This window comes from Podarcis bocagei (genome assembly GCF_964188305.1).
Source record: "Podarcis bocagei genome assembly, chromosome: 5".
Classification (NCBI taxonomy): domain Eukaryota; kingdom Metazoa; phylum Chordata; class Lepidosauria; order Squamata; family Lacertidae; genus Podarcis; species Podarcis bocagei.
Genome location: NC_138129.1, coordinates 64,561,370 through 64,587,047, shown reverse-complemented (window position 1 = coordinate 64,587,047; position 25,678 = coordinate 64,561,370). Strand labels below are relative to the sequence as shown.

General features: G+C 45.0%; 1 protein-coding gene and 1 long non-coding RNA gene across 7 annotated transcripts in view; one reads left to right on the top strand and one right to left on the bottom strand.

The window, feature by feature from the left end:
* Window positions 1–6,930, bottom strand: part of AK4 (adenylate kinase 4) — a 36,339-nt gene extending 29,409 nt beyond the window's left edge. The window contains exons 1-2 of one of the 4 annotated variants that reach the window (XM_081193908.1): window positions 6,620–6,930; window positions 5,647–5,801 (exon numbers count right to left, since the gene is read on the bottom strand). In XM_081193908.1, the coding sequence (XP_081050034.1) occupies window positions 5,647–5,791 (145 nt within the window). In that variant the 5' untranslated portion in view covers window positions 5,792–5,801; window positions 6,620–6,930. Of the gene's footprint in view, window positions 1–5,646; window positions 5,802–5,927; window positions 6,056–6,274; window positions 6,386–6,619 lie in introns of those variants that run through there. The other 3 variants (XM_081193909.1, XM_081193910.1, XM_081193911.1) reach the window with 3 other exon arrangements.
* The window catches only part of LOC308586818, a 132,417-nt gene that overhangs the window by 92,882 nt on the left and 13,857 nt on the right, over window positions 1–25,678 (top strand). Inside the window, exons 4-7 of one of the 3 annotated variants that reach the window (XR_014008061.1) lie at window positions 14,813–14,946; window positions 16,679–18,046; window positions 20,217–20,295; window positions 25,248–25,356. This is a non-coding gene — a long non-coding RNA (uncharacterized lncRNA). Of the gene's footprint in view, window positions 1–13,538; window positions 14,126–14,201; window positions 14,296–14,812; window positions 14,947–16,678; window positions 18,047–20,216; window positions 20,296–25,247; window positions 25,357–25,678 lie in introns of those variants that run through there. The other 2 variants (XR_014008062.1, XR_014008063.1) reach the window with 2 other exon arrangements.

Here is a 25,678-nt window from a genome sequence, read left to right as displayed (position 1 = left end):
AACATCCTTCACAGCTATCCTTAAACAGATTCACATTTTTGGCGGTCATACTAACCCCCAAATACCTCTCTTTCTCAACTGATGTTAGTCCTGTCGCCTCCTGAAACTCTGTCAAGCTTTCCTTTTCCAGTTCAAATAGGGCTCTGGTCCTCAAATTCATCTGTTCTTCTTTAAGTTCAATCATAACGAATGTCAGCATATGTTCATCAGTTTGTATGGATGGGACTCTAATCTCCAGTTGAATTGCTTTAAATTCAGCAGCAAGGGTTTTTTCCCTGACTTCATCTGCAGTTTGCCGTATCAGAGTAGATTCCTGTGTCAGTTTCTGGGTGGTTTCTGAATTGGTATTCACCTTTTGTCCCAAGTTATTTAAACTTTCTACGATTAAGTCAATTTCAATATTTGCAGCATCCATTTTCACATTTTTCACATCTGTTTTCTTGTGAAGTTGTTCCAGCAAATCGTTTATTTTCAATAATGCAGCCACTAAGGCCTCTTCTGTCAACATCCGACTGTTTTTTCCTTTCCATTTGCCATAACACTTAAGAGATTCAAGGTCAATTCCAAAGTCTCACACTCTATTATCTTGCAGCTGGAAATTCCCCTAGCCAAGCTCCTGTAAAGTAACCAATTTCAAAAGCTTCCACTAGGGGAAAACAGTTTCTATTTGTATCGGTCAGTATGTCCTCTTTTAAACACAGTTTCAATAATCCAAAGTTAGTTTCAATTTTCAGTTACTTTCTTCCTTTTTTAAAAAAACAACTGGAGACAGTAGAAACAATGTATTCTCTTGTTCAGCTACCTGTCAATGAACGTTCTAAACGCTGTCAATGGACGTTCCAAAAAACATCAATCCTGCTAGCAGCCCATTTCCAGGGTCAGAGCGGCGGTATTTTAACTCTCTTAACTCTCTCCTACAGGCATATTCAGTCCACCACTTCCCCCCCTCTTCTCCTGTCTCCAAAAAAGGGGGGGTTAGTTATTTACCGATGGAAATTTAGTTTTTTACAAAAGACTTTCCAAGACTTTAGCTTGCAGCCTCCTTGCTTCAGTTTATCTACAAAAGGGGGAGGCGGACTTCCTGTATTGAACCTCCCCGTTTCGATTCCAGATTAGACGTTTAAAAATCCAATTCTTCCCAATTCAGCTCTACTCACGGGTAATTACTTTAGAGTCAAATTGTCCACAGGAAAAAGTCAGTGCTCTCCGACAACAGCTATGCGGCTTCGCTCCGTGGAAGAAGCAAACGATTCGAAGCACCGCGCCACTCACCCCACATCGCTCCGGATCCCCGAAACCGGGTTTCCCCACGAGTAGGGGAGGCGCAAAAGGTGCCCGCCGAATCCCACGTTCACAGGCTTCTCCCGCCTGTGATTTTTACGGGTCTCCGCCTTCGCCGTGGCGGTACAGACCCAAATTCCCACGGGGCAAATTCCTCCCAATCAGAGGAATTCAGCCATTGCCGGAGGCACCAACCCGGAAGTCCCAATTCTACACTTCTATGATTCTGCATGCAAAGCAGATTGTCTCCTGCTGAGCCACAACCCTTCCCACTTTTACATTAGTGGAAGCATTTTTTGGATCAAAAACCATGAAATACTTCCATCCAGCATTTTAAAGGCTACATTCATTGTAAATTAATACATTAAAATAATAAAATAAAATAAAGTTACACTATAGTTGAAAGCACTGTATTTTCTCATCCTTACAAGATGGGGAGAAATGAGAAAATGTATCTGCTTGTTGCTGCTTATTTCCTGAAAGATACACTGAATATAAAGGGAAACAGCTTCATTATTTCCCCTTTTTGCTTTCAACAATATAACAATTCATGCATAAGGGGACAGAATACTTTCAAGCATTTAAAGAAGCACTTAAGACATATTTTGAACTAATTTCTTCAGTACAATGGGCTTAAAGCCACCTGTTCCACAGAAACTCTGCCGGGCTGAAATAACCCTCCACCCACAGTTAGATATACCAAGTCCCATTTAAATAATTGGGATGTCAGCATGTTAACAGAGCACTCAACAGCTGCAACTAGGTTCAGTAAGCCTGTCAAAATTGCTACTTAGGAAGGCTCAACATGAAGGCTATAAGCCTAAACCCATTTACTCAGAAATGAACTCCACTGAAATCAGTGCAACTTGTTTCCAAGGACTGTAGTTAGTATCAGGTTATATAATCACATGCTTCTTTGATACAGACAAGATCCATGGCATGATCCAGCCCATGCTAAGCAAGTCGGTGTGCCGCTGGTTTTAACAGGAGTGATGAAAGAGGGAAAAGTTTGCCCCAATTGATGAACCGATACTTATCATTCCTTCTCCATTATTAAGCAAACGTGCAATGTAAGTATAGTACAATATGTGGCTTGCATGCATCTGTTCACAATTTTGCAAAAAGCCATATAACTGCACATTCAGAGGTTACGAGACTAAGTAATACAGCAATACATAAGCACAAAACCAAATTGATAGTTGGTTTTTAGGCACAATTATTGATTCTGGATTCCACTGGATAATTACATAGTAGTAGAATGAAGAATAGCTACATAATTAAATGCCAAAGTTCAGTCCTGAGGAACTTGAGGCAAATTCTATCAACAAATGTTTAGAATAAGTCAATTCTGACATTTTGGCTATGGGTTCAAATTTCAGCATCAAATCTACCGCATGTACAAGGCAGTGATTCGATAGGCAGATTGCTCCTACTCCCTTCTGCAGTTGTAATGAAGCAAACACCTACAAAACAAGATCTTATGCAATGCAAGGAAGAACAGCACAAAACTGCATCAGTGTTATAAACTGGTTGCCAGATTTAAAGATGTTAATGTCTGCTACTCTCTTTAAAGGAAAAATGGATCATTTAAAAAAGTCTTCCTGTACCAAGTCAGGGACTCCTTTTGGAAGCAGATGGCTGTCATTGTTTTGGCACAGGAATGGGGCCAGCTGCTGGTGCCAGCATCTGATCCTATATTCTGTCCTGTGTGGCATGCTTTCTAAATGCTACAGTCTAAATAAAAAACTTCCCATTTAGGGAGCTAAGTGACATTTTCATTTATCAAAACACTTGGTAACATGCATCATTTACAAGGCTCATCTTTGTTACATTTTTAACAGACTGATAAAATGGCAATGTTGGGGAATGAATAAGATATGACTAACAAAGCCCAAAATGTGCAATAAAGGCTGATATTTATACCAGAAAACTGCACATGCATAAAAAAACTACAAGTGACTGGGAGCCAATGTGCTTAAGAGCATATCTGCAGCCTAAAAAAGCTGATTGCAAAGAGCACATTTTTGGCAACATGTCAACACCCTATAGCATGGGTAGTCAAGCTAAGGCCTGGGGGCCAGATCCAACCCAATCGCCTTCTCAATCTGGCCTGCGGGCGGTCCAGGATTCAGCATGTTTTTACATGAGTAGAATGTGTCCTTTTATTTAAAATGCATCTCTGGGTTATTTGTGGGGCATAGGAATTTGTTCATCCCCCCCCCCCAATATAGTCCAGCCCCCCACAAGGTCTGAGGGACAGTGGACCAGCCCCCTGCTGAAAATGTTTGCTGACCCCCTGCCCTATATATAGGTTACTACTGTGAGAACATCCATCACCACACCTGCATGTTTGTCATCAGCATATTTCTGACAACATACTCCAAAACACTGGATAACCCCACTTAGCAGTTTCATGTAAATGTTAAACAGCATGGGGGAGAAATTCAAACCCCCACATGGAAACTCCATGTAACTGAAGAACACTCACCAAGCATCACCCTCTGGTAATGATCACCCAAGGAGGAATGGAACCGCCACAAAGCAGTGCCATCCACCCCAACTCAAACAGCTGCTACAGAAGGATACCACAGTTGATATTGAAAGCCACTGAGAGCAGAGGCTGATTTAGGAGAGCGCGACCGATACAGTCACACTGGGCGCAGAGCCTCAGGGGCGCTGCAGGGGACGGCACAACTAAGATGTAGAATAGAAGGCAAGGAGCACCAAATTTTGGAGTTGCACAGGGCATTGCTGAAATCTGAGACCCCAAGGTCCGCCACAGCTGAGAAGCTGAGGAGAATTGACAGGAATATATTTCCCCTCTCTCTCCTCCGACAGAGGTCATCATACAGGGCAATCAAAACAGTTTCTGTCAGAAGCCATAGCTTGGGGGGGAGAGGGGGACTAGCCAGGATTCACCCCCCCCCAGTGAAGCCTGCCATTGAGGCTGCCACCTTGTGTATGTACACCAGTGGTTTTCAACCAGTGTGCTGTGGCACCCTGGGGTGCCTTGAATTGTGGTCAGGGGTGCCTCAGGCAACTAGCCTCTGTCCCTCTTCCCTTCCCTACTTCCTCTGATGGTGTCTCTGCTTCCCAAAGGCTTGTGCAGCTTTTGTTGCAGCAGCCCTGGCTACAAGTTCAGCAGGTGAATGGTGCCTCTGGGGCTGGCCAGGGGGTACTGCTGCCAGGAGCTGAGGTAGCCTCTAAGTAAGTAAGAAGGTGAGGGAGCCCTGCCAGCCCTTGTTGTTGGGAATGGACAGACAAGTCCCATGCCCCTGTGGAGCAGTGTGAAGAGGCACCTCTCTTTGGAACAGGGGGGCAGCTCAAAGACCAGGGGCAGCGGTAGCAGCTGCCCAGAGGACTCCCAAGGAGAGGGTAGAGAGGAGGTGGAGGGAACACTCTACAAGGGAGCGTGTTCAAAAAAGCATGAGAGGCTGCTAGCTCTGCAGGAAAGGGATGACATAACTGGACTTCTGAGCCTCATGGGGTGCCGCAGAAAGAACACAGTTGATCAAGGCAGCCGTGGAATCAAAAAGGTTTAAAACCTCTGGCATACACAAATGTGCATCTTTGACTTGGGAGAAATAATGCCTAGTTTCGCCCCTGGTTTCTGCACCAAAACCCTAGTTTAAACCCTGATTGAAATGAATCTAGAAAATCAGTTTCCTCCAAGAACTGTTCCCTCCCTGCTGGTTTCTAATCAGCCAAGAGGAACAAGGATCCAGAGCACACACAAGTGGTCACCCTGACCTATCCAAGCACCTTGTCCACAATCTCCAGCCTTACTAACTGAAATACAGAAATAGGGGTGTTGAAATCTTACTGTGTAATCGTTTGCATGACTATTCAGAAGTATGCATCACCAAGTTATATAGGACTTGCTTTGGGCAATACAGGATACTGTGTAGATATAGGATGGCAGGTCAGCTTAGATTAAACAGAGGACTTCACAACCAGCTCTCAGAATACTGGGGGAAAGGCTGCTCTCTCCCTCCCATGTAACTGGTTCTAATCTTCGCCCTGAACTCATATTGAAGCTTTTGTACAAGTCCCTAAGACAGCATGGAGATGGAAGGTGCAATGTTAAATCTTGTAGTCCTCTTCCCAAGTTAGTACTCCACATGAAGCCCTTTCCAAAGTGCAGGTTCTGATGATACATGCTACCGCCCCCACCGAAAACAACACGTGCCAATCTGTTCCTTTCCTAGAGGAACTGTGTACAGTCATTTTGAACAAATCACGAAAAAGAGCTGGAAGACAGCTGCTGCAACTGATTTGCTCCGTTCCGAATGTATCTTTTGCATGCAGCAAAGCACGTACTAGATCTCAAGCAGTAGGAGGACTCTCCCCCCCCCCTCTACTTACCACTGTTTGCTCTGATGTTCTCCCTTAAAAACTGCCCACTGGAAAGATGATGGAGGCCAAAGCTCTTGGCGATCCTCTCGCACACGGTTCCTTTGCCGGAGCCCGGGGGACCCAAGACAACAGCTCGCAGAAGCTTGGAGGCCATTGCGCCCAATCTAGGAGAAGAAGCAAAGAGTCAAAACCGTGACGTCCAGCAAAACCTGCAAAGCAGAGTGCGGCTCCCATAACGCTCTGCCTTATCAGAGAATTGCATACGGTCCCGTCCTACGCTTCCTAACTACCCTTGCTTCCGTGTCACAACACCCCCCCCCCAGTACGGGGTGGGGGGAGGACATCCCAGATTTCAAATCATTCCAAGTCCGGAGCAAGCGCCACAGCAGTCGTTTCCGACCGTGTTGATCTAGCAAAACTTTCTTCCTCCCCGCCCATCACCTCCGGAGACGAGGCAGGAATGTTTCCCGCGAGGGGTGGGGAACGGAGAACTGAATGGTGGTTTGTCACTTCCAATCCCTTCCTCCCAGAGCCAGTTAAATAAATGCAGAGGCACAGAAAGCAATATGGAACACACAATTGCAAAAATTTGAACGAGAGCTATGCCCGTGTGCACTCTCCCCCTTCCCCACCTCGCCTTTTTTGCACGTGGACAAAGTCTCCCCAAACGCCTTTTAAGCGGCAGCAGTGATTCCACAGAAATCAATAATGAAACTTCCTTCGCGCCGTTATGAGTGAAAATTCAGCCCTGCCGTCCGCTAAAGCAGCAGGCTACAAAAAAGAGAGAGCCCCAAACACTAACTTGGCTTAGAGACCCTTAGAAAACTTCCAGAAAACTTTTGACGCCTGAACGGAGAAGGGGGGGGGGGGCGCAAGCAAGCAACGCGGTCCATTCTTTTTATCCTAGTCGGGAAAACTGACACACGCCCAGATTTAAACAAAAATAGCCTGTTAAGGTAAAGAGAAAGAAAAGTCAACTCACCACTTCTTTGGAGCGTTATAAAAGAGAGGAGGGCCGAGGGAACACCAGGAAAGCAAATAAACCCGCAAAATGGCGTTTTTAAAATGTTCAACTGATTGTTTCACATGTTACCTCTCTATCCTGACATCCAATGAAAAAATACAAGCTCGCAATGCACCCCCCCTTGCTGTCCCGCTGCTCCGCCTGCGCCTTTAAGAGGAGAGAGTGAGCGCCTGCAAAGGCAAACTGCTGCTCTCAATTACTCATCCTGCCCGCGAAAGCAGCGGCGGCAGCAGCAGCCAGCCCAGCACATCATTAAAGCAAAGAAATGCCAGTTGTATGTAGACAACAGCGAAGAGAACTCCGCCCCTTGTAGGAAGCAAAGAACTTCGGGATTTGTAGTACTGATCTGCATTTTAAAAGCCTACCGTTCTTTAACCTCTGCCGCTTGGCTGGACTACGTATCCCAGCAGCCCAGTGGAAGTCGACCGTGTCCCACCCTTCTCCACCCACCTTGCTTATAGGAAGACGCTGGAATGTAGGTGCAACTGGGCAATGTGTGATTTTTAAAATGGGGATTTTTGATACGTAGGCGCTGTTTCGTAATGTTACAAAGGATGGCGGGCGGGACAGCTCGTGCAAGAAATGTTTTTAATCAGCAGCGAATAGTCTAGAGGTAGAAGCAATCATTTTATCAAAAGCGTACTATTTGTTGTTAACTATTTGAAACCTGGAAGTTTGTTCCTCGGATGCAGAGTTTCTCCATCCCCTTTGCTAATTTTAAGGGTTGGAAACACAGTAGAGAAAAAGGAAGGCAGCGGGTCCCCCTACTGGCACCGAGTGAGTAGGGAACAATTATTTGCAGCCGGAATCCTGCTTACTCGGAAGTTGCCTTGATTTCTATTAGACGAGGCGGTATCATGCAGTTTGCACAGTATGACTTTTTAAAACAAAAAACACACCCATACATTAAGAAACAACCTTCTAACAAGACTGCCAATTGGTAGGTGTGCAACGTCTAGGAAGAGGACAAGACAAGTAGTGGAATTTTTAAAGAACAGCCACGGACCTAGTCATTTCTATAAATTCTTCCTCCCCCCCCCGCCCAATCCTCGAAAATACATAAATAAAATTTTCATTGAGATGGATATAAATATTACAATTAATACAGTTACATTTTTTTACATAAATATCACTACTAATTTAATAGATATCATTCAACATTAAAAGTTTCTGTATCCAAGTTCTGAGGGCAAAACACCTCCTGCAGAATGTACAACCTGACGCATACGCTGTATAACAAAATACAAGCCACAAAGCTGAACTTGATACATATCTGCTCAAAAGAAAGTACATTGCAGCCTTGAAGTACTAACTTGGAGAGGCCCTGGGAGTCATTTTTATACCTGCTTTACAAGGGCCCTCACATCCCAAATTAGGAAATGCATGCAACCCTCTCATGCTGTGGATGCACAATCCCTAATAATAATTAAAATATGGACCCAGACAGGTGCCCAGCCTTATCCTTATACAATCCTTGGACTGAAGGAGCGTCTCCACCCCCATCGTTCTGCCCGGACGCTGAGGTCCAGCGCCGAGGGCCTTCTGGCGGTTCCCTAATTGTGAGAAGTGAGGCTACAGGGAACCAGACAGAAGGCCTTCTCGGTAGTGGCGCACGCCCTGTGGAACGCCCTCCCATCAGATGTCAAAGAGATAAATAATTACCTGACATTCAGAAGACATCTTAAGGCAGCCCTGTTCAGGGAATTTTTTAATATGTAACGCTGTACTGTTTTTAACACTGATTGGGAGCCGCCCAGAGTGGCTGGGGAAACTCAGCCAGATGGGCAGGGTATAAATAATAAATTATTATTATTATTATTACTACTACTACAGACAAAAACTAGAATTACAGTGGTACCTCGGGTTAAGAACTTAATTTGTTCTGGAGGTCCATTCTTAACCTGAAACTGCTCTTAACCTGAGGTACCATTTTAGCTAATGGGGCCTACCACTGCCACCGTGCAATTTTTGTTCTCATCCTGAAGCAAAGTTCTTAACCCAAGGTACTATTTCTGGGTTAGCAGAGTCTGTAACCTGAAGCGTCTGTAACCTGAAGCGTCTGTAACCCGTACCACTGTATAATGGAAATAATGTTTCAGACATCACATAATAACAAATTGAAAGGCAAGGAAGGAAAATAGAAACATTTAAGCAGTTTCTTCTGATGAATCACAAACATCTACATATGAGCTTCATATGCAGCATCGCTCATCATTCTCTGCTATCTTTTGAAGAAACAAGTTTGTTTTCAATTTGGAGGGGGGAATCTAACTACAAAACTGCAAGCTGTTTTGTGACATTTTAAAAATTTAAAATGCAATTGGTTACATAGCTACTCAGAAGCAAGTCCCCTTGAGTTCGAAAGTATTTACCTAGTAACAATACTTACTATGGAGTAAGTTGCATTTATTTCAATGGCGCTTGCTTCTGAGTAAACCTGTTTTAAGATTGCACTGATTGTTGATGATTCAAAGTTGATGAGAGGTCTAGAGCAGTGTTTCCCAACCGGTGTTCCGCGGCACACTAGTGTGCCGCGAGACGTTGCCTGGTGTGCCGTGGGAGGGAGGCGGGCGAGTTGGGCAGCGGCGGCGAGGAGAGGCCGCCCAGCGTGGGGCTCTCGCCGTCTGCCTGCCTGGCTGCCTGCGTGGCGCTGACGTCACGGGGCTGTAACGTGCCCCACATAGGCACACGCGGGGCGGCGAGCGAGCTCCCTCCCACATCCCATCGCCGCTCGCTTCGGCCAGCCTACTGGGCTGTCGCAGGCGGAAGGCCTGCGCATGCGCGAGGTTTTCGCGCCTTCGGGATTCCCTTCACGCCTTCCTCCTCCCGGGTCCTTGAGAGCGCGAGAAGCGGCAGCGCGAGACCGGCGTTGAGCCTGGTAGGTATTGCGCTTGCCAAGGCAGTCATTTGGGAAATGAAAACTTGCAAAGCAAGCAACCAGTTCAATCCGAAGTACGTGTATGCTTAATATCCTGTATCTGAAACCTGTTCTGCCCCCTCCCCCACACTTGGTGCCATTTTCATCTACACATGCAGCAGAGTAAGTTGACCCAGAATAGTACCAATACAGATGGCAGATGGGAGAATGACAGTGCTGAATGCTTTCCCATGTAGAACAGTCCCTGCAAATAAAAACCTAGCATATTTGGAAGAGGGATGCTAGCCTAACCATTACCTTCTATGCTGTTACTATTTTTTTATTTTTTTTTACATAAGTAAAAAGTGACCTTTCCCCATCTGGCATGGTGGTGTGCCTCGAGATTTTTTTCATGAAACAAGTGTGCCTTTGCCCAAAAAAGGTTGGGAAACACTGGTCTAGAGGAGGCAACATGAGCTTGTGGAATGCTCTCCCCAGGGACCTTCAGCCGGCACCTTTGTTACATATCTTTAGGCAAAAACATTCCTCTTCTCCTAAGCCTTTGGCTAATTAAGCAGTCTATGGCCTTTTAAAGGGGGATTCATTTGTTACTATGTAGTGCACTTTTGTGTTTTTATATTTTATATTATAAACTGTTCTGTGATTGTAGAGTTGGAAGGGATCCCCGAGGGTCATGTGGTCCAACCCTCTGCCATGCAGGAATCTCAACATGTGGCCCCCTTTCCAAGCTGAAAGCATACTGGACCCTGCTTAGCTTTGCAAATGTGCTAGCAGTTTTATTGTTGCACCACAGAGTGGTATAGAAATTGAATAAATGAACAAAATACTGTAAGCTAAGTACAAGTACAAATCTGTGGAATTTCACTCCACATTTTGTGGCTACTTGAGCATGCTTGGCATACATACTCGTCCTCTTTAGGCTGTGTGTGTATTAGCAGTAGAGAGATTCTCACACTCTCTTCACAAAAGGATGCTTCATAAAATAGTAATAAATCTGAGCACTGCTTTGAGTTTCTTACCACTTGGAGAATCATGGAACTGTTCATTTCTGCAGCACAAGAAACCTGGGAGAAATATCCCATGAGGGATGTCTGAGAGGTCAAAGTGTGCTGTGGGTTATGCTGGTTGAACCAGCAGTCATAGGGCTGCACTTCCTTCTGGACAACCTTCTGCAGCCTGCATAATAGCGGTGGTCAGGGCTGGACGACTCTGGGGTTGCGTGCTCATCTCACTCTATAGGCCGAGGGAGCCTGTGCTTGTCCACCGACAGCTTCCAGATCATGTTTACCTTCCAGCCGGAGTGGTACCTATTTATCTACTTGCACTTGACATGCTTTCGAACTGCTAGGTAGGCAGGAGCTGGGACTGAACAACGGGAGCTCACTCCGTTGCGGGGATTTGAACCACTGATCGGCAAGCCCTAGGCTCTGTGGTTTAGACCACAGCGCTACCTGCATCCCAATGTGAATGTTAGGTTCCTACAATAGGCTACTTTCCGTATTCAGTCCCTCTCTGCCTCTCTATGACAAGAGTGGTTTAACAATCAATTGTTCTTCCCAGAGAGCTTTTGGAATTGAAGCTCTGTGAGGCAAATTGTCTCCTAACAACTCCTAGGACCCTTGACAAATTACAATAGCCAGGATCCTTAAGGGGAGGTGATGACTGTTTAAAGTAGTGTTATACTGCTTCAAATATATAGTGCAGATGGAACCTATAGGCAAGCAAAAAGCATTAGGAGAATTCAAGGACACATTCCAGGCCAGTGAGGGATGTGGCTTGGGGAGAATCCTGAACACAGGTTAGACGGGCCAGGAAGGCTGCATTTGACCCCTGGTCCAGAGGCTCTGCATTCCTGTTTTAATGGAAGGTTTCCGTTCTAATGGTGCTGTTATATGCTGCCTGAACTTTTATTGCTTTATTTACACCACCTGAACTTTTATATTTTGTTTTATAAAATGTAATGGCATGTTGGCATTTGTCTGCCTCGGGAGACATTGTAGGCGTTCTCCTTTGGGGGCAAAATCAAACTGTTGGAAGGTTGCAGTGCCTGCTGTGGCTGTAGAGACTGATAAGGAAGAGACATGTTTGTTGCAGCTGGGGAAGATGGAGGCAACTTCAGATGCACCATGGTGTTTCTTCTCTCTGAGCTCCTTCCAGCGCAGAGGCAACAGCTTGCAAGGGCAATTGGCGGGGGTGGGGGGGATATTATTCGCATGGTGTTGTGCGTGCAATGGGAGGAGCCGGGGTGGAGCTGAATGCATCAGCAGCATAGTTTCAGTGGCCACTGGCTCCTCCTCCTCCTGCTGCCACTGCCACTGGTAAGGGGCTCCTTTGGCCTTCCTTCCTCTCCACAGGAGAAGGAGAAGGAGGCAGCCACTGAAGCTGTGCACGTTTGAGGGGCTTACAGTGAAGATGCCATATGAACTGTCAAAGGTCCAACATACACCATTATGCTATTTTGTGTGAATATTGGATCTATGAAAGTTCATGGCTCATGCCAATATTTAAAATAGTAAAGGAGGCTGCAGCCCTTATTTGCATGTGTAAAGCTGCCACCAGAAATTAAACAGCCACAGAACTGTATGTCACCTGCATCCGAATGCTTTTTCAATGCAGTCAATTCACACCTTTGGTTCTGAGCATGAATGTCAATTGTGAGGCACCACCAGTGTGTGTGTGTGTGTGTGTGTGTGTGTGTGTGTGTGTGTGTGTGTATACACACATGTAAACTGACCCTTAATCCCTGGCATTCCGTCTTATTATTGATTCCTCCTGGGCCGTGTTCAGAAAGTGGTGGTGGGGGATGAGTGTTCAGACCCTTGGGCCCTCACTTGTGGGGTGCCTCAGGATTCCGTCCTCTCCCCCATGCTTTTTAACATCTATATGAAGCCGCTGGGAGAGATCATCAGGGGGTTTGGACTGGGTGTCCATCAATATGCAGATGATACCCAGCTCTACCTTTCTTTCAAATCAGAACCAGTGAAGGCGGTGAAGGTCCTGTGTGAGTGCCTGGAGGCGGTTGGAGGATGGATGGCGGCTAATGGATTGAAGTTGAATCCTGACAAGACAGAAGTACTGTTTTTGGGGGACAGGGGGCGGGCTGGTGTGGAGGACTCCCTGGTCCTGAATAGGGTAACTGTGCCCCTGAAGGACCAGGTGCGTAGCCTGGGAGTCATTTTGGACTCACAGCTGTCCATGGAGGCGCAAGTCAATTCTGTATCCAGGGCAGCTGTCTACCAACTCCACCTGGTACGCAGGCTGAGACCCTACCTGCCCGCGGACTGTCTGGCCAGAGTGGTGCATGCTCTAGTTATCTCCCGCTTGGACTACTGCAATGCGCTCTATGTGGGGCTACCTTTGAAGGTGACTCGGAAACTACAGCTAATCCAGAATGCGGCAGCTAGACTGGTGACTGGGGGCGGCCGCCGAGACCACATAACACCGGTCTTGAAAGACCTACATTGGCTCCCAGTACGTTTCCGAGCACAATTCAAAGTGCTGGTGTTGACCTTTAAAGGCCTAAACGGCTTCGGCCCAGTATACCTGAAGGAGCGTCTCCACCCCCATCGTTCTGCCCGGACACTGAGGTCCAGCGCCGAGGGCCTTCTGGCGGTTCCCTCATTGCGAGAAGCGAAGCTACAGGGAACCAGGCAGAGGGCCTTTTCGGTGGTGGCGCCCGCCCTGTGGAATGCCCTCCCATCGGATGTCAAGGTGATGGACAACTACCTGACATTCAGAAGACATCTTAAGGCGGCCCTATTCAGGGAAGCTTTTAATGTATGATATTTTAGTGTTTTTTGGTTTCTGTGGAAGCCGCCCAGAGTGGCTGGGGAAACCCAGCCAAATGGGCGGGGTACAAATAATAATTTATTATTATTATTATTATTATTATTATTATTATTATTATTATTATTATTATTAGCAGGGAAAGAAGCTGTTTACCATTGTGCTTCAAAACAGCAGCAGTTTCCGAAATCAAACAAAACCCAAGGGGTAGTGTTTAGTATCCTTAATGCATTTTGGAAGTAGAATTAAATGCCTTGAGTTGGTTCCCCAAGCTGTCATGTTGCAGAAAGCCCTTTCGGGTGCCAAGGATGGAGCGAAGCCAGTTTTGCTTTGATACCATCTGAACTGTCAGTGACTCCGGGGTAAGCGACGCCTGCCCTGCGTCGTGTGGTCCTGGTCGGACACTTTAGCCACCAGCTGATCGGGTGTGCAGGTTAGAAGCGATGCGCCATGTGTTTGCTGCCGCTCTGTCAGCTGAGACTCCCGCTTGGATAGGAGAGGGACCGAGACAAGGTGCCCACACGTTCCCCAGAAGTTGTCTCCTTCCTTTCTTGTTTTGCTGCTTTCATTCTGGTCATGAGACCCGGAAGTGTGTGTGTGTGTGTGTGTGTGTCTTTCTCGGTGGTGTTTTTTTTTTTTTAATCTATCACATGGCAGTGAGAGAGATATATAATAAAAACAGAAAAATGGCGACAGTCACGTTGTGGCGAGTCTATGCTGCGTCATTAGATAATCTTCATGCAAAGATCGCTAAGAACAAAGAAAAAAAGAGAGAGGGGGTAGAAAACGCGGCTGGAAAGGTGGGTGGGCAGAAGGCAGAGGCTTGCGGGGAGCGGGGGTTGGACGGGATCAGGGAGGGGGCGGGCGGGCGTGTGTGTTTTTCCAGGGCATCGCAGCCAGGCAGCCCAACTCCCGAGCTGCCAGGTCTCCATTCACATTTCAGACTCTCCTGGAAAGCCCAGCTGCCGAGGTTGGTGCATGTTTCTACGGCGGAGAGGGGAGGGGTGTTTCTCGAGGGTGCGGGGTCTGAGGGGAGGAGTAGCGGGTCAGATTCGGGTTCCCTTCCCCCTTGTTTTCCCTTCCTATCCGCGATCGCCCGTGGCTGCACGCCGCTGGAGACGCTCGGTTTTGTTTACAAGCGGGTCTCCCTAACAGCTGGCTAATTATTCTGCTCTAACCATCAGGCACGCCTACCGCAGGCGCACTTTTCGGGTACGGGAGCGAATGTTTTGCTTTGCTTTGGGGTTTCTTCCCCACCCCCGAGGGACGGGGAGGTGGGTAGGGGTGGGGTCCCATCTTCTCCCCAAACCCTTTGACGGAGCGGATGTTTAGAACGAGGCGAATTTTTCTACCCTGCGGAGGGGAGACCTCCTCTTGCGCTGCGATTGTGGAGGTGGCGGGGGGGGGGCGCATGGCTAGTGAGCCCCCCGAGGGCGGGTGCCTGGGTAGCTTTTTAAAAAACGTTGCGCACTCTTATTTTGCTTAAGAATCCTGGCGCTGCTCCCTTCCAGTCAAGCGATTGTAAATATAGCCTAGATGTTGTTTACATGAAACATCCAGAGGGAGGAGCCTCGGAAGCCGAAGGAAGAGGAAGACGGAGGAGGCTCCCAGCCTGGCTGGGGTGAGTATGCCGAAAGGAGGAGCTACAGCTGGGGCTGGAGGCTGTTGTCAAGCAGCCTTGGTACCGCGCGCTTTTGAGGGTCGCTCCTCGGACAAGTGCTGCTCCTCGGATACCCCAAAGCTTCTTCCCTGTTGGAGATTCTGGGCTGGCAAAGGGCAGGCGAGCCGGTTGTTCTGGCCTGCTGCTGTTCTCAGTGCTGGGAATGTCTCCTGCCTCAAACCCTGGAGATGCCACTGCCGTTCAGAGTAGACAGTAGGGGGCTAAATGGACCATTGGTGTGATTTGGTCTAAGGCAGCTTCCTGTAGAGTCGTGTTTCTCCAGTATGGGCACTTTTTGGTGTGCATCTTCTTTTATTTTCAGCTGGTAAGGTAGGGAGGGCCAGGGGTGCCTTTCAACATAATAAAGCTGAAGATGCACTGAAGGGGCAGCAGATTGTCAGTGACTCAGTGTAGTGCGCTCTGTTCTGTTTGTTTTACTGAAGAGTTTGGATTTTAAGCCAAAATGCTTTGAGGCTGTGCATGAAATGATCATCTTTTGAATTAAAGAGGGGGGCGTTGTCAGCTCTTAGCTCTTTATTGCCTGTCACTTTAAAAGTGAAGGAATCTGCAGTTCTGTGCCACCTGTCCTGTTCCACCACTAGCCCCTGTCACCCACCTTTCCCCTCTGCCTGCTTTAGGGCAAGACCAACTCCTGCTTGTTAAGGCAGCTGGATAGGAAACGCTGAAGGAATGGAAAGGACAGCCTAGTGGCTGTGTCTTTGCTCTTGCTTCAGAGGTTTCAAAAGACCACACATGATCTCTAGCCTGTCAGCTGACAACACTAACTTTGGGGATCTTGTGTTTTTTGACAGAGAGATTTGGGGAGATGGAGCTTAGCCCCATCAGTACTGTGGTGAGCTGAGGTGCGCAGTGGGTTGCAAGTTGCATCAGCTAAAATTCCCTCATCTGCACAACTAGGGCCCTGGGTGTTTAAAAGGCTGCCCCTATTATAAGCAGTCATAGCATGCACACCACATTTATCTTCTCTGAGAGAGAGTGACTTGCCCAAGGCCATCCAGTGGCCTCTTGGCTGAGCAGATATCAGGACTTGTATGTCTCTTGTCAGAAGCCAGTAGTGTGTTACTGTCTCACACTGGCCCTGTAAGGCTTGAGTTTATCCAGAAACGGTGGTATGCCAACTGACCCTAGTCACATTTACTCAGAAAGAAGGTCTATTTACGGTAGTTCATTGGGGCTGACTCCCAATTAAGCATGCAGGACTTCAGCCTTAATCTCCATCTTGTTTGCAATTCCTGGCAATGCATGTAAGACTAGAGTGCCTCTGGGTATGGCCAGAGTGTCTTTCCATCACACACTGAGTCACTACCAGCCCTCTCCCGCTCATCCTGAAAATTAACTACTGGGCCAGGTAAAGCCTTGGACATTCTGACCCTCAGATTCCAGGAATACGCTCTGAGAATATGGAGTTAGGGAACAAATTTCAAATACATGACATCTTTAAAAGAATTAAGGATATCTGATAGTTCTAGGCATAACAAATCCTTATGAAGCTATTCTCGCAAGATCCAGGGAGCATTTCCTTTCTCTTTCTCCCTCCTGTTTTATTTTTATGTTGCAATTTAGCTGTTTCTAAACACGCTTGTGTCAACTGGCTACTTGCCAGCCAAGCTTCAAGGTCTTCCTGCTCATCCAAATGTACTAATTATTTATTTCTTATTCTCTCTTGCTCCAGAGGGCAGGGTGAAAATATCAGGGAAGCAGACCCCAGCTAAAGATTAGAAGTAGTAGGAGATATTTGACACAGAGGAACAGGCTGGCCCTGGGAAGCAGCAGGCGGTCATGTTTAAGCAGAGACTGGGCAGCTTATCCTGCCAGGAATGCCGTAGTTGGATCCCACCTTGAGCAAGAGGTTGGACTTGAAGTTCCTTCCCTAGGTCCCTTCTGCTTGTGTTACCTGAAACATTTTCATGCTGCCAGACATCTTTTATTTCATTTCTGAACTGTATACAATAAATAATTTTAACAAAAATAAAACTGAATAAAACACTTTAAAAATTGACTTCTAGCACATTAAAACAGCTGGGTAATAATAATAATATTATAATAATTTATTATTTATACCCCGCCCATCTGGCTGAGTTTCCCCAGCCACTCTGAGCAGCTCTCAATCAAGTGTTAAATACATTGTTGCCTAGTGCCAACATTATTGTAAAGTTGGTGCTAGGCAAGCTTCTCTAAGGAAGATGTTCCATAGCTGGGGTGCCACCACTGAAAATGCCCTGTCTCTTGCTGCTGAGTGCTATTCCTCTGATCAAGGAAATATCAGAAGGAGGGCTTCAGCAGAGCACCAAAAACATAAGTTGATAAGGAGAAGAGGTGGAGATACTACCAACCCCCAGTCTCACCTGCAGTTGGATCCTAGTTTTTTGCTTTATAGGGGAGATAAGATCATTTAACTCTACTTGGCAAACCGAGGGATTTTCTAGGGCTAAGTTTATATATGAACAAACAGAATGGCCACTCCGTCAGAATGCTTGGATAAACCATTTGCTTCTTGGTGACTGACTGAGGTTATATTTTAACAAAATATAGGGATGTTTGCTCTCTTTGGCCAATAAGTGACAAAGGTCCAGGTCTATGGCCTTGGTTCCATGACTGCAGCATCCGTGAATTTTGATAGGAATATAGGAAGCTGCTGTATTTCTACTGAGTCAGACCATAGGTCCATTTAGCTAAGTATTGCCTACACTGACTGGCAGCAGCTTTCCAGAGTTTCAGACAGAAGTCCTTCCCAGCCGCACCTGGAGATGCCAGGGATTGAACCTAAAACCTTCTGCATACTAAAACAGGTGTTCTACCACTGATCTACAGCACACCTGAATATGGCAGAGACATTCTAGAAATAACAGCTAGCTCTTCTCTTCCCTTTATTTTTGAGTGCTAATAAGGACTTTGGAAGTGATTGAATCTAAACTTCTTTGTGATCAAAATTTATCTCCATTTCACTTGATAATGGGAAGAGATGAAGATACTAACCTCACAATTCTAACCAGGTCTGCTCGGAGGTAACACTACTGAATTCACTGAGGCTTACTCCTAGGTAAGTGGGATTGCAGCCTTTGCCTTAGGAGACATAGGATCAATGCTGCCATAATGTTAACCTGATATCTTCCATTGTTCTTATACAAGAGCACAGGTTTGGGGGTTCATATCTGAGGATTTTTTGGAGAAGGTTGTTTGGTCCATGAGGCTTCCGGGGAAAAGAAAGAAAGACAGGATTACATGCCTGTGAATAATAGCTAATGCATAACTAATAAGGCATTTTGGAGACTTATGTGTTGAATTATTCATTTGTTTGGTGCTCTGACAGCAGAAGTTGCCTTTCAGGGTGAGTGAGAATTCTCTTGTCATATGTAGACTCTCAAATAACAGCTGTCTATAAAGAAAGGTGTGGTAGAAGGGAAAGGAGAAGAATGGACCAAAGAAAGGCAGCCAGAAGCCTTTTGATGACTGATGGCCCAGCTGAGATTTTGTTTATGTCGTTTGTGTGATTCTTGTGGACCATCAATGTTCAGTTCTTCTTAAGCAACAGACAACAGCCATTTAAGCCTATGGCTGGGGAAGCTGCATAGGACTTGCCTACGCCATATAGGTTTTCATTTGGTAGGATGTAACCTGGAGCCTCACCTAGGGTCTGTTCCTCTAGCAGCTACCATCTGGAGAGGGAAATAAAAAGACAGACAGGGTGAGAAAGGAAGCAAGTGAGAGAAAGGAAGATCTAAAAAGATGGATCCATTTAGATGGATAATAGTAAGTTTACCCAGTGTTGAAGGTTGGGATTAAATATGGGCCCTGACTCAAAAAAGGTTGGAGCCTGAGGCTTTAAAATATGCAAGGAAAGAGAACTCAAAAATAAAATATAGGGCAGAAGTCTTGCTCATTAAACTTATTGGGAAATTGATTGATTTTAATGACAGTTTCAGAACTATGGCTTTTCTGTTGCTGTGTCTACATTTTCCTTCTGTTAGTAATTCATTTGTTTCAAAAATATAGATTTTCTTCTTAGTAGCACCCAGAGCACTCGGAGCTCTGCTCTTATTGTAATTTCATACAGCATTGTCTGCTGGGAACCTTTCCTGCCCAAACCGCATTGAAATGTGGCCATGATTTCAATACGCCTTGCATACAAGTTTCCCAGTGGATTGTACTTAATATCTCCCTTGATTAAAATATTAATTCTTGCTAAACATGATTGTGATACATTTCCTTCTTGTAGATGTAAATGCTGGGTGGTGTGGAGGCTGTTAATGAAGCATATGGTGCTATGGGGAAAGGGAAAAATACATTTAGCAACAAGCTGAACTTTGATTGTCATTACAGATTATATAATTAAAAAAATATTGTTGGAACAGTGCAGTGTGCTATAGCTCAGTGGTACAACATATAGTTTACACCATCCTTATAAACAGGCTATGAATTCCTGCATTGCAAGGGGTTGGACTACATGATCCTCTGGGTCCCTTCCAACTCTACCATGAGTCTGACTGCATAGCATGTGCTCTACCGCTTGAGGCATGGCCCAGAACTATAGCTCTTTCTCCAAGGAGCTCAGGAGCATATGTATATTTAAAGAAATTGCACTTTTTTGTGCAGTATGAAAGGGGGTGACTTTTGCTAATTCTCAATTTTCCTGCTTCCTCTTGATCCAAACCACTGCCTATTTTTATTACAGTATTTTCATGTGTAGGTATTTTCTGGAGAGACTGGGTGCTGTTTTGGTTTAGCCTCTTTACCATTGGCAGTTCCTATTGTTTAGTTCATTCTGGAGAGCTAGCTGCACCTCAGCGGTCATTTTAAAAGAAAAGTGAAATGGAAAATAAGGTTTCACATTCCAATCTAATAGGCATTAAATGGCAAGATTCAAGACATTCACTTTCTTATGTTAGTTGCATTGTGCTTGTTTGGAATAAGAAGATTGGGAGTAGTAGCAAACTCACTTTATGGTTCAGTCACAACATATACTTTATATGTGGGAAGTACTTATACTTACTAGATGATGAGCATGTGAAGATGGGTAAGGAAGTTGAAGTCGGTTGCCTAGCTCTGTTCAATTTCAGAGTCTGTTATTTCTTCACTTGGGGAATTTGATTAGCAGAGTATGTGAATTACGGTATACCGTAATGAGGACTCATTCAAATACTGCCTCCGACCTTTCTCCTCTCCCCCCAAAAAACCCAAGGCAATATGTTATTTTGCTTTTCTTGCTGTAGGTCTCAAGTAAGAATGCCTCTTTCAACCCTGTTATTCAGCTTCTCCAACATCTGGCACCATCGTATCTGAAAATGACAGGTTTGTATTAAGAGGTCTGGATAAGTGTGAGTGCCAAGTCTGTACTTGGAAACAGCCATCTGTGTGTGAACTGCTCTTAGGGCTGCTGGCCAGCACAAACACAAGGGGGAAAGCCCACATCCAACACCTGAAAGTGTGCATACAGTGCTGACCTGGGGGGTTGGGAGACTGACTCGAGGCAGTGTCTCCTTCCCCAATAGGTGATCACTATCTGAACTGAATATCTTGCTCATCTGTTTTGTGGTGAGTGCAGGAAATCCTCACATCTTACATCTTGCAGTTTATGCACAGCTGTTTATACACAGTATGATCTCTGGATCTGGGGCTATTATGTTACATGCCTCTTTTCTTTTATACTGGCACAGAGGTTTGTGGGAGATACCCAGAAAATTTGGGTAAATAGGTTTGTCGGATCACTCCTGGTTTCAACTAACCAAGATCGGATGGCTGGGGCTTCATATCAAGTTGTGTAAATATCTGTCTGCTGTTATGTAACATTTGCTTGGGATTTATTTTTAAGACGTTAAAAGTATTTTTCCAAGAAGTTTTTCTGTCTCTTTATTGCCCTCTTGTGTTTAACAAAGTATGCAAGATTTATTCTAATACTAATTCAGCCTAGCAATTTCTCTGTGCAATTGCTTGATGGCTTTATGATTCCCATCTTGTAATATGGAAACATTCATTGGCGTATACATAGTTAGTTTGGGAATTTAGATGCAGATTTATTTATTTATTTGCAGTTCTGTTTCCTTTCATTTCTAGAGATACTGGTTTAACATTTTGTATTTTGGATCTAAATGTCAAGGAACATCGTAGCCTGAGGTTACAGTTCATGTCTCGCTGAAGTTAATGGCTAAGCAGCCATTGATTTGAGTGGCATCCTAAATCACCAGACTTATATAAGCCATCTTCTTATGTAATTTTTCATTAGCTTTTGTCTTCATATGGAAAATATTCACATCTTTCTGCAGGTCGCCTTTTTTATTCTACTTGCATTCCAGTAATTGAGTGCAGTACTGTTTCTAGCAAAGGCAGGACTTGCTCTGGTTTCTTGCTATGTTTGTTAATACCCGTAAGAGTACAGTAAGAGGTTATGTCCCAGAGCTCCTTGGAATAACCAGAGGGCACTGAGGCTCAATTTTGACTACAAAAGTCCAAACTGGTGTGCAGCACCAAATGTAGCAGGAACCCTTTGTTGAAATCTTCTGTTCCATGGGGCTGGAGGAGTGGTTTAAGGCACATTAGTAAATAAGGTAAAGTTAAGCTTACCTGAGCAAAAAATCAAACTAGGGTTCCCTCTTTACAATTTTTTTTAAAAACGGCTTGTTTGCTTTCTGTTTATTCAGAACTATCAGTGAACATGATATTTAACAGAGAACTATAAGCAATACAGGGACGCAGGTGGTGCTGTGGGTTAAACCACAGAGCCTAAGACTTGCTGATAAGAAGGTCGGCGGTTTGAATCCCCGCAACGGGGTGAGCTCCCGTTGCTCGGTCCCTGCTCCTGCCAACTTAGCAGTTCAAAAGCACGTCAAAGTGCAAGTAGATAAATAGGTACCGCTCCGTCGGGAAGGTAAATGGCGTTTCCGTGCACTGCTCTGGTTCGCCAGAAGCAGCTTAGTCATGCTGGCCACATGACCTGGAAGCTGTACGCTGGCTCCCTCGGCCAATAAAGCGAGATGAGCGCTGCAACCCCAGAGTCGGCCATGACTAGACCTAATGGTCAGGGGTCCCTTTACCTTTATAAGCAATACATAGTTCCCTGCCCCAACAAGCTTACAATCTAAATATAGAGGTGGAGACAGCAGAAGGAAGGATGTGGCAGTGGTGGGGGGGTGAAGATAAGCAATATAGTTTATATGTTTGTGTGTGGATGCAATTGATGTATATGCATATTAATGCTGCCCAAAATCACCCTGCCTAATTAGAGAGGGGCTGCCTGAATTGGGCAGGTCCTGAATTGGGATGAAACATTTTGAAATGCATTGTGAAACAAAGTCCTTTTACCCTGCTTGTATAAACACTGGTGCAAATGGTGAGACATCAGTTGTAATATGTGTTTTTGTGATGTAACATGAGCATTTGAAACACAGTGATTTGCTGCTTCCACCTGTTTAAATGGCCACAGTGCTATTAGGTTCATTTAATCATTTGTCATTTGGCTAACATAAGGATGGCTGGCCTTTCAGCAAGAGGTCTCGTATATCTTTATCACAAGGAAATTTCATTGAGGGCTCCTTGCTATTTCAGAGTTCACATACCCAGGTTCTCACTCCTCACTAATGCAAAGTTTGCAGTACCTATTTTTCAGATTGAAAGTGCACTGCAGCGCCCAATATATTTTCTCAGCATTTTGTATTTTATTATTCAGGAACTTGGGCCTCATGACAAAGCATGAAGACTTGCTAGTAATATTTAGCACTTCTGCAGTACCTTTTTCATATTCTGAGTGCTTTACCATACCTCATCTCAGTAACTGTTCTGGTAGACCTGTAATGTAGATCACATTCTTATCCCCCTGTTACTGAAAGGGGGTTGCAGTTTGCCTGAGGCTGCCTATTGCATTAACAGTCTCTTAGCCACTGGGCTAGAGTAGTCACCCCATCTCTGATCTCTCTCCTGAAATTTGAACTGGCAGGTTTCATAACAAATGCAACACACCAGCCACTGGATGGCACTGACTTTCCATTAGGGAGTAACACTACTAGAGACAAGAGTTCTGTTGGGATCAGTTCCCGAGAGTTTTGCTGCATTGTTTTTGGAAAGATGTACTCACAGATGAGCCCTGGGTCCTGGAAATTCCTTTTTTGTGCCACAACAGTTATTAATGCTACAGTAGGTAGTCACAAAAGCCCTATTTAACCTAAGACTATAATCCTATACTCACAGACCCGGGAGGAAGTCCCATTGAACTCCATAAGACTTGCCTCTGTGTAGACTTGCCTTGGATTGTGCTGTTGGGCTATGATGAATAAAACACATAGAATAGCAAATGGTATGCAAACAGCAATTTACAGGTATTGTACAGTATATCTTCTTTTATTTTAGTGGTTTTTTTAAAAATGTATTGCTGAATGCTTTTTAAAGAATGTTTTATTTCCTGAGCTGCTCAGAGAATGTTGCTGTTGGCATGGGGTACTTATAAGTAATGTAAATTACCAGATTTTTTGCTCTATAAGACTCACTTTTTCCCTCCTAAAAGTAAGGGGAAATGTGTGTGCGTCTTATGGAGCGAATGCAGGCTGTGCAGCTATCCCAGAAGCCAGAACAGCAAGAGGGATTGCTGCTTTCACTGCGCTGCGATCCCTCTTGCTGTTCTGGCTTCTGAGATTCAGAATTTTTTTTTCTTGTTTTCCTCCTCCAAAAACTAGGTGCGTCTTGTGGTCTGGTGCATCTTATAGAGCAAAAAATATGGTAATAATGATTTTACCTTCTGGGATAGGTGTCAGAAGTTGATGTGACTGGGTACCTCCAGTGGCTCACAATCTAGGGGTCCAGTCATGCCATAACCTCTAAGCACTGCTGCTCACTTGTCCTTTGGATCAGAAGTGATGAGGAAGCAGGTGATGGTAGTGAGAAGATGGGCAGAAGCAGCTGACAGCCCTCCCTTCTCTCTATCTTACCTATTTGCTTTCTTCTTGGAGAGAGCAGGCAGCTGTAAGAAGAAATAGGAGGAGGAAGAAGGGCAAGGAGGGAGAGGTAGGCCAACTGAGGGCATTTTCCCTGCAGCCTCCCACCCCTTCACCCTCAAACTAGGCACTGCAAACCCAGAGGATCTTTAATGTTTGCTGACAGCAATTCTGCACTCTTCCTTCTTTATTCGGCACCTAGAAGTTTAAATGTATTGTGGACAAAACAGTTTGGACCTCCCCTCCGCCTCCCGCCACAGTCATCTGCTTAGATTTTAAAACTCTTGAGACCTAGATTAGATTTGTAGTCAAAACAAGACATAACAGCTCTGGTGGTCTTGGTGGTGGTGGTGTTTTTTAATTAGTTCTTGATTTACCTTTCACATAGGTCCAAAGGTGATTTACAACCATACCATAAAAACCATTAAAAGCAGGTGTAAAAAATACAAAAACAACAACAGCTAGATATAAGCAATATAAGCAAGCACCCAAGACAGAAGCCTGAAAAATTGCAGTTGCAACACCATTGCTATTCTACCTGTTCTATTAGTAATGGTCCAATGGCACAAACCTAGGCATGTTTATGCAGAAGCAAGTCTAATGGAGTTGAATGGGATTCCCAGCTACATGAGTAGCGTGATTTATAAACCTACCGTAAAAACAGTATAAAACAGCTAATGAAGATAGGTGAAAAACAATACAAAATGAACATCTAAAGCAGAGACCCTTTCATTTAGCTGGAAAAAGCTTGTTGAAACAAAAATATCTTCAGGAGTTTCTGGAAAGTACATGCTGGTGACGGAGCAAACAAACTGAAGTTCATTGGGTGACGTTTCTTCTTTCAGGATCTCCCCATCCCAAGTTGGAAAACTGCTTTTAAAAATAGGTATTGTGTAAAACATGATTTAATGTGAAACGTTTTCCTGAGGAAAGTGACATAATAAGGCCTAGTAGGAGTGCCAGTCTAATAACTACGCATCACTGAATCCTGACTCAACATTTCAGTTGGTTTCAGCAGAGCTGTGAAAGACAAGCCACGCCATGTTTCCCCCCCTGTGTGAACAGCTTTTCAACCACAGTGTTGTTCTTTTGCACAAATAGGAGTCTTTTGAGCATGATGCCAGTCTCTCTGGAATGACTCGGCCACCATTTTGTCAATAAATGCTGTACCAGTGATTTTTGTTGTTGTTCTCTGAGCAGTTTGTATAAAAATACATCTAGTCATACCATGAACAATTAACTAGAGTGCTTGCAGCATGGTTGCTCAATTACTGAATAAGCTTCCAAGCAAATTTTCCTGTATATTTATTATGTGTGTATCAGATTCAGCGGTGACGAGAGTCGAGCATCAGTGCCCCCTGTGACCTTCATCTTTCTGCACATGCAGCAGAGGAGAATTAAAGCTTTTGAGTCTTGGGGCCATCTGCATCTGGTAAATGGAAGTCCAGTCATCCCAAGAACATGGGTAGGCAATGACTGACAGGCTGCCCTGGCTCAGTTATCACTGTGCTGATGCTGTCTATACAAAAGGTACAGTACTGTGATAACTGAAGGATGGCAGCCATCTTAGCGTCACAGGAACTCAGCAAGCGGTGATCAGAGAAGACTGTGTTCTGTCCTGAAAACCTGGCTGTATTTTATTGATGAAAACCAAAGCCAGCAGCACATACCAAAGCTGGAAAACACACATTCACTATTTTTGCAGCTTAACATTTCACTTCAAGATGGTACCTTCAATAAAATTTGAAAGCAAA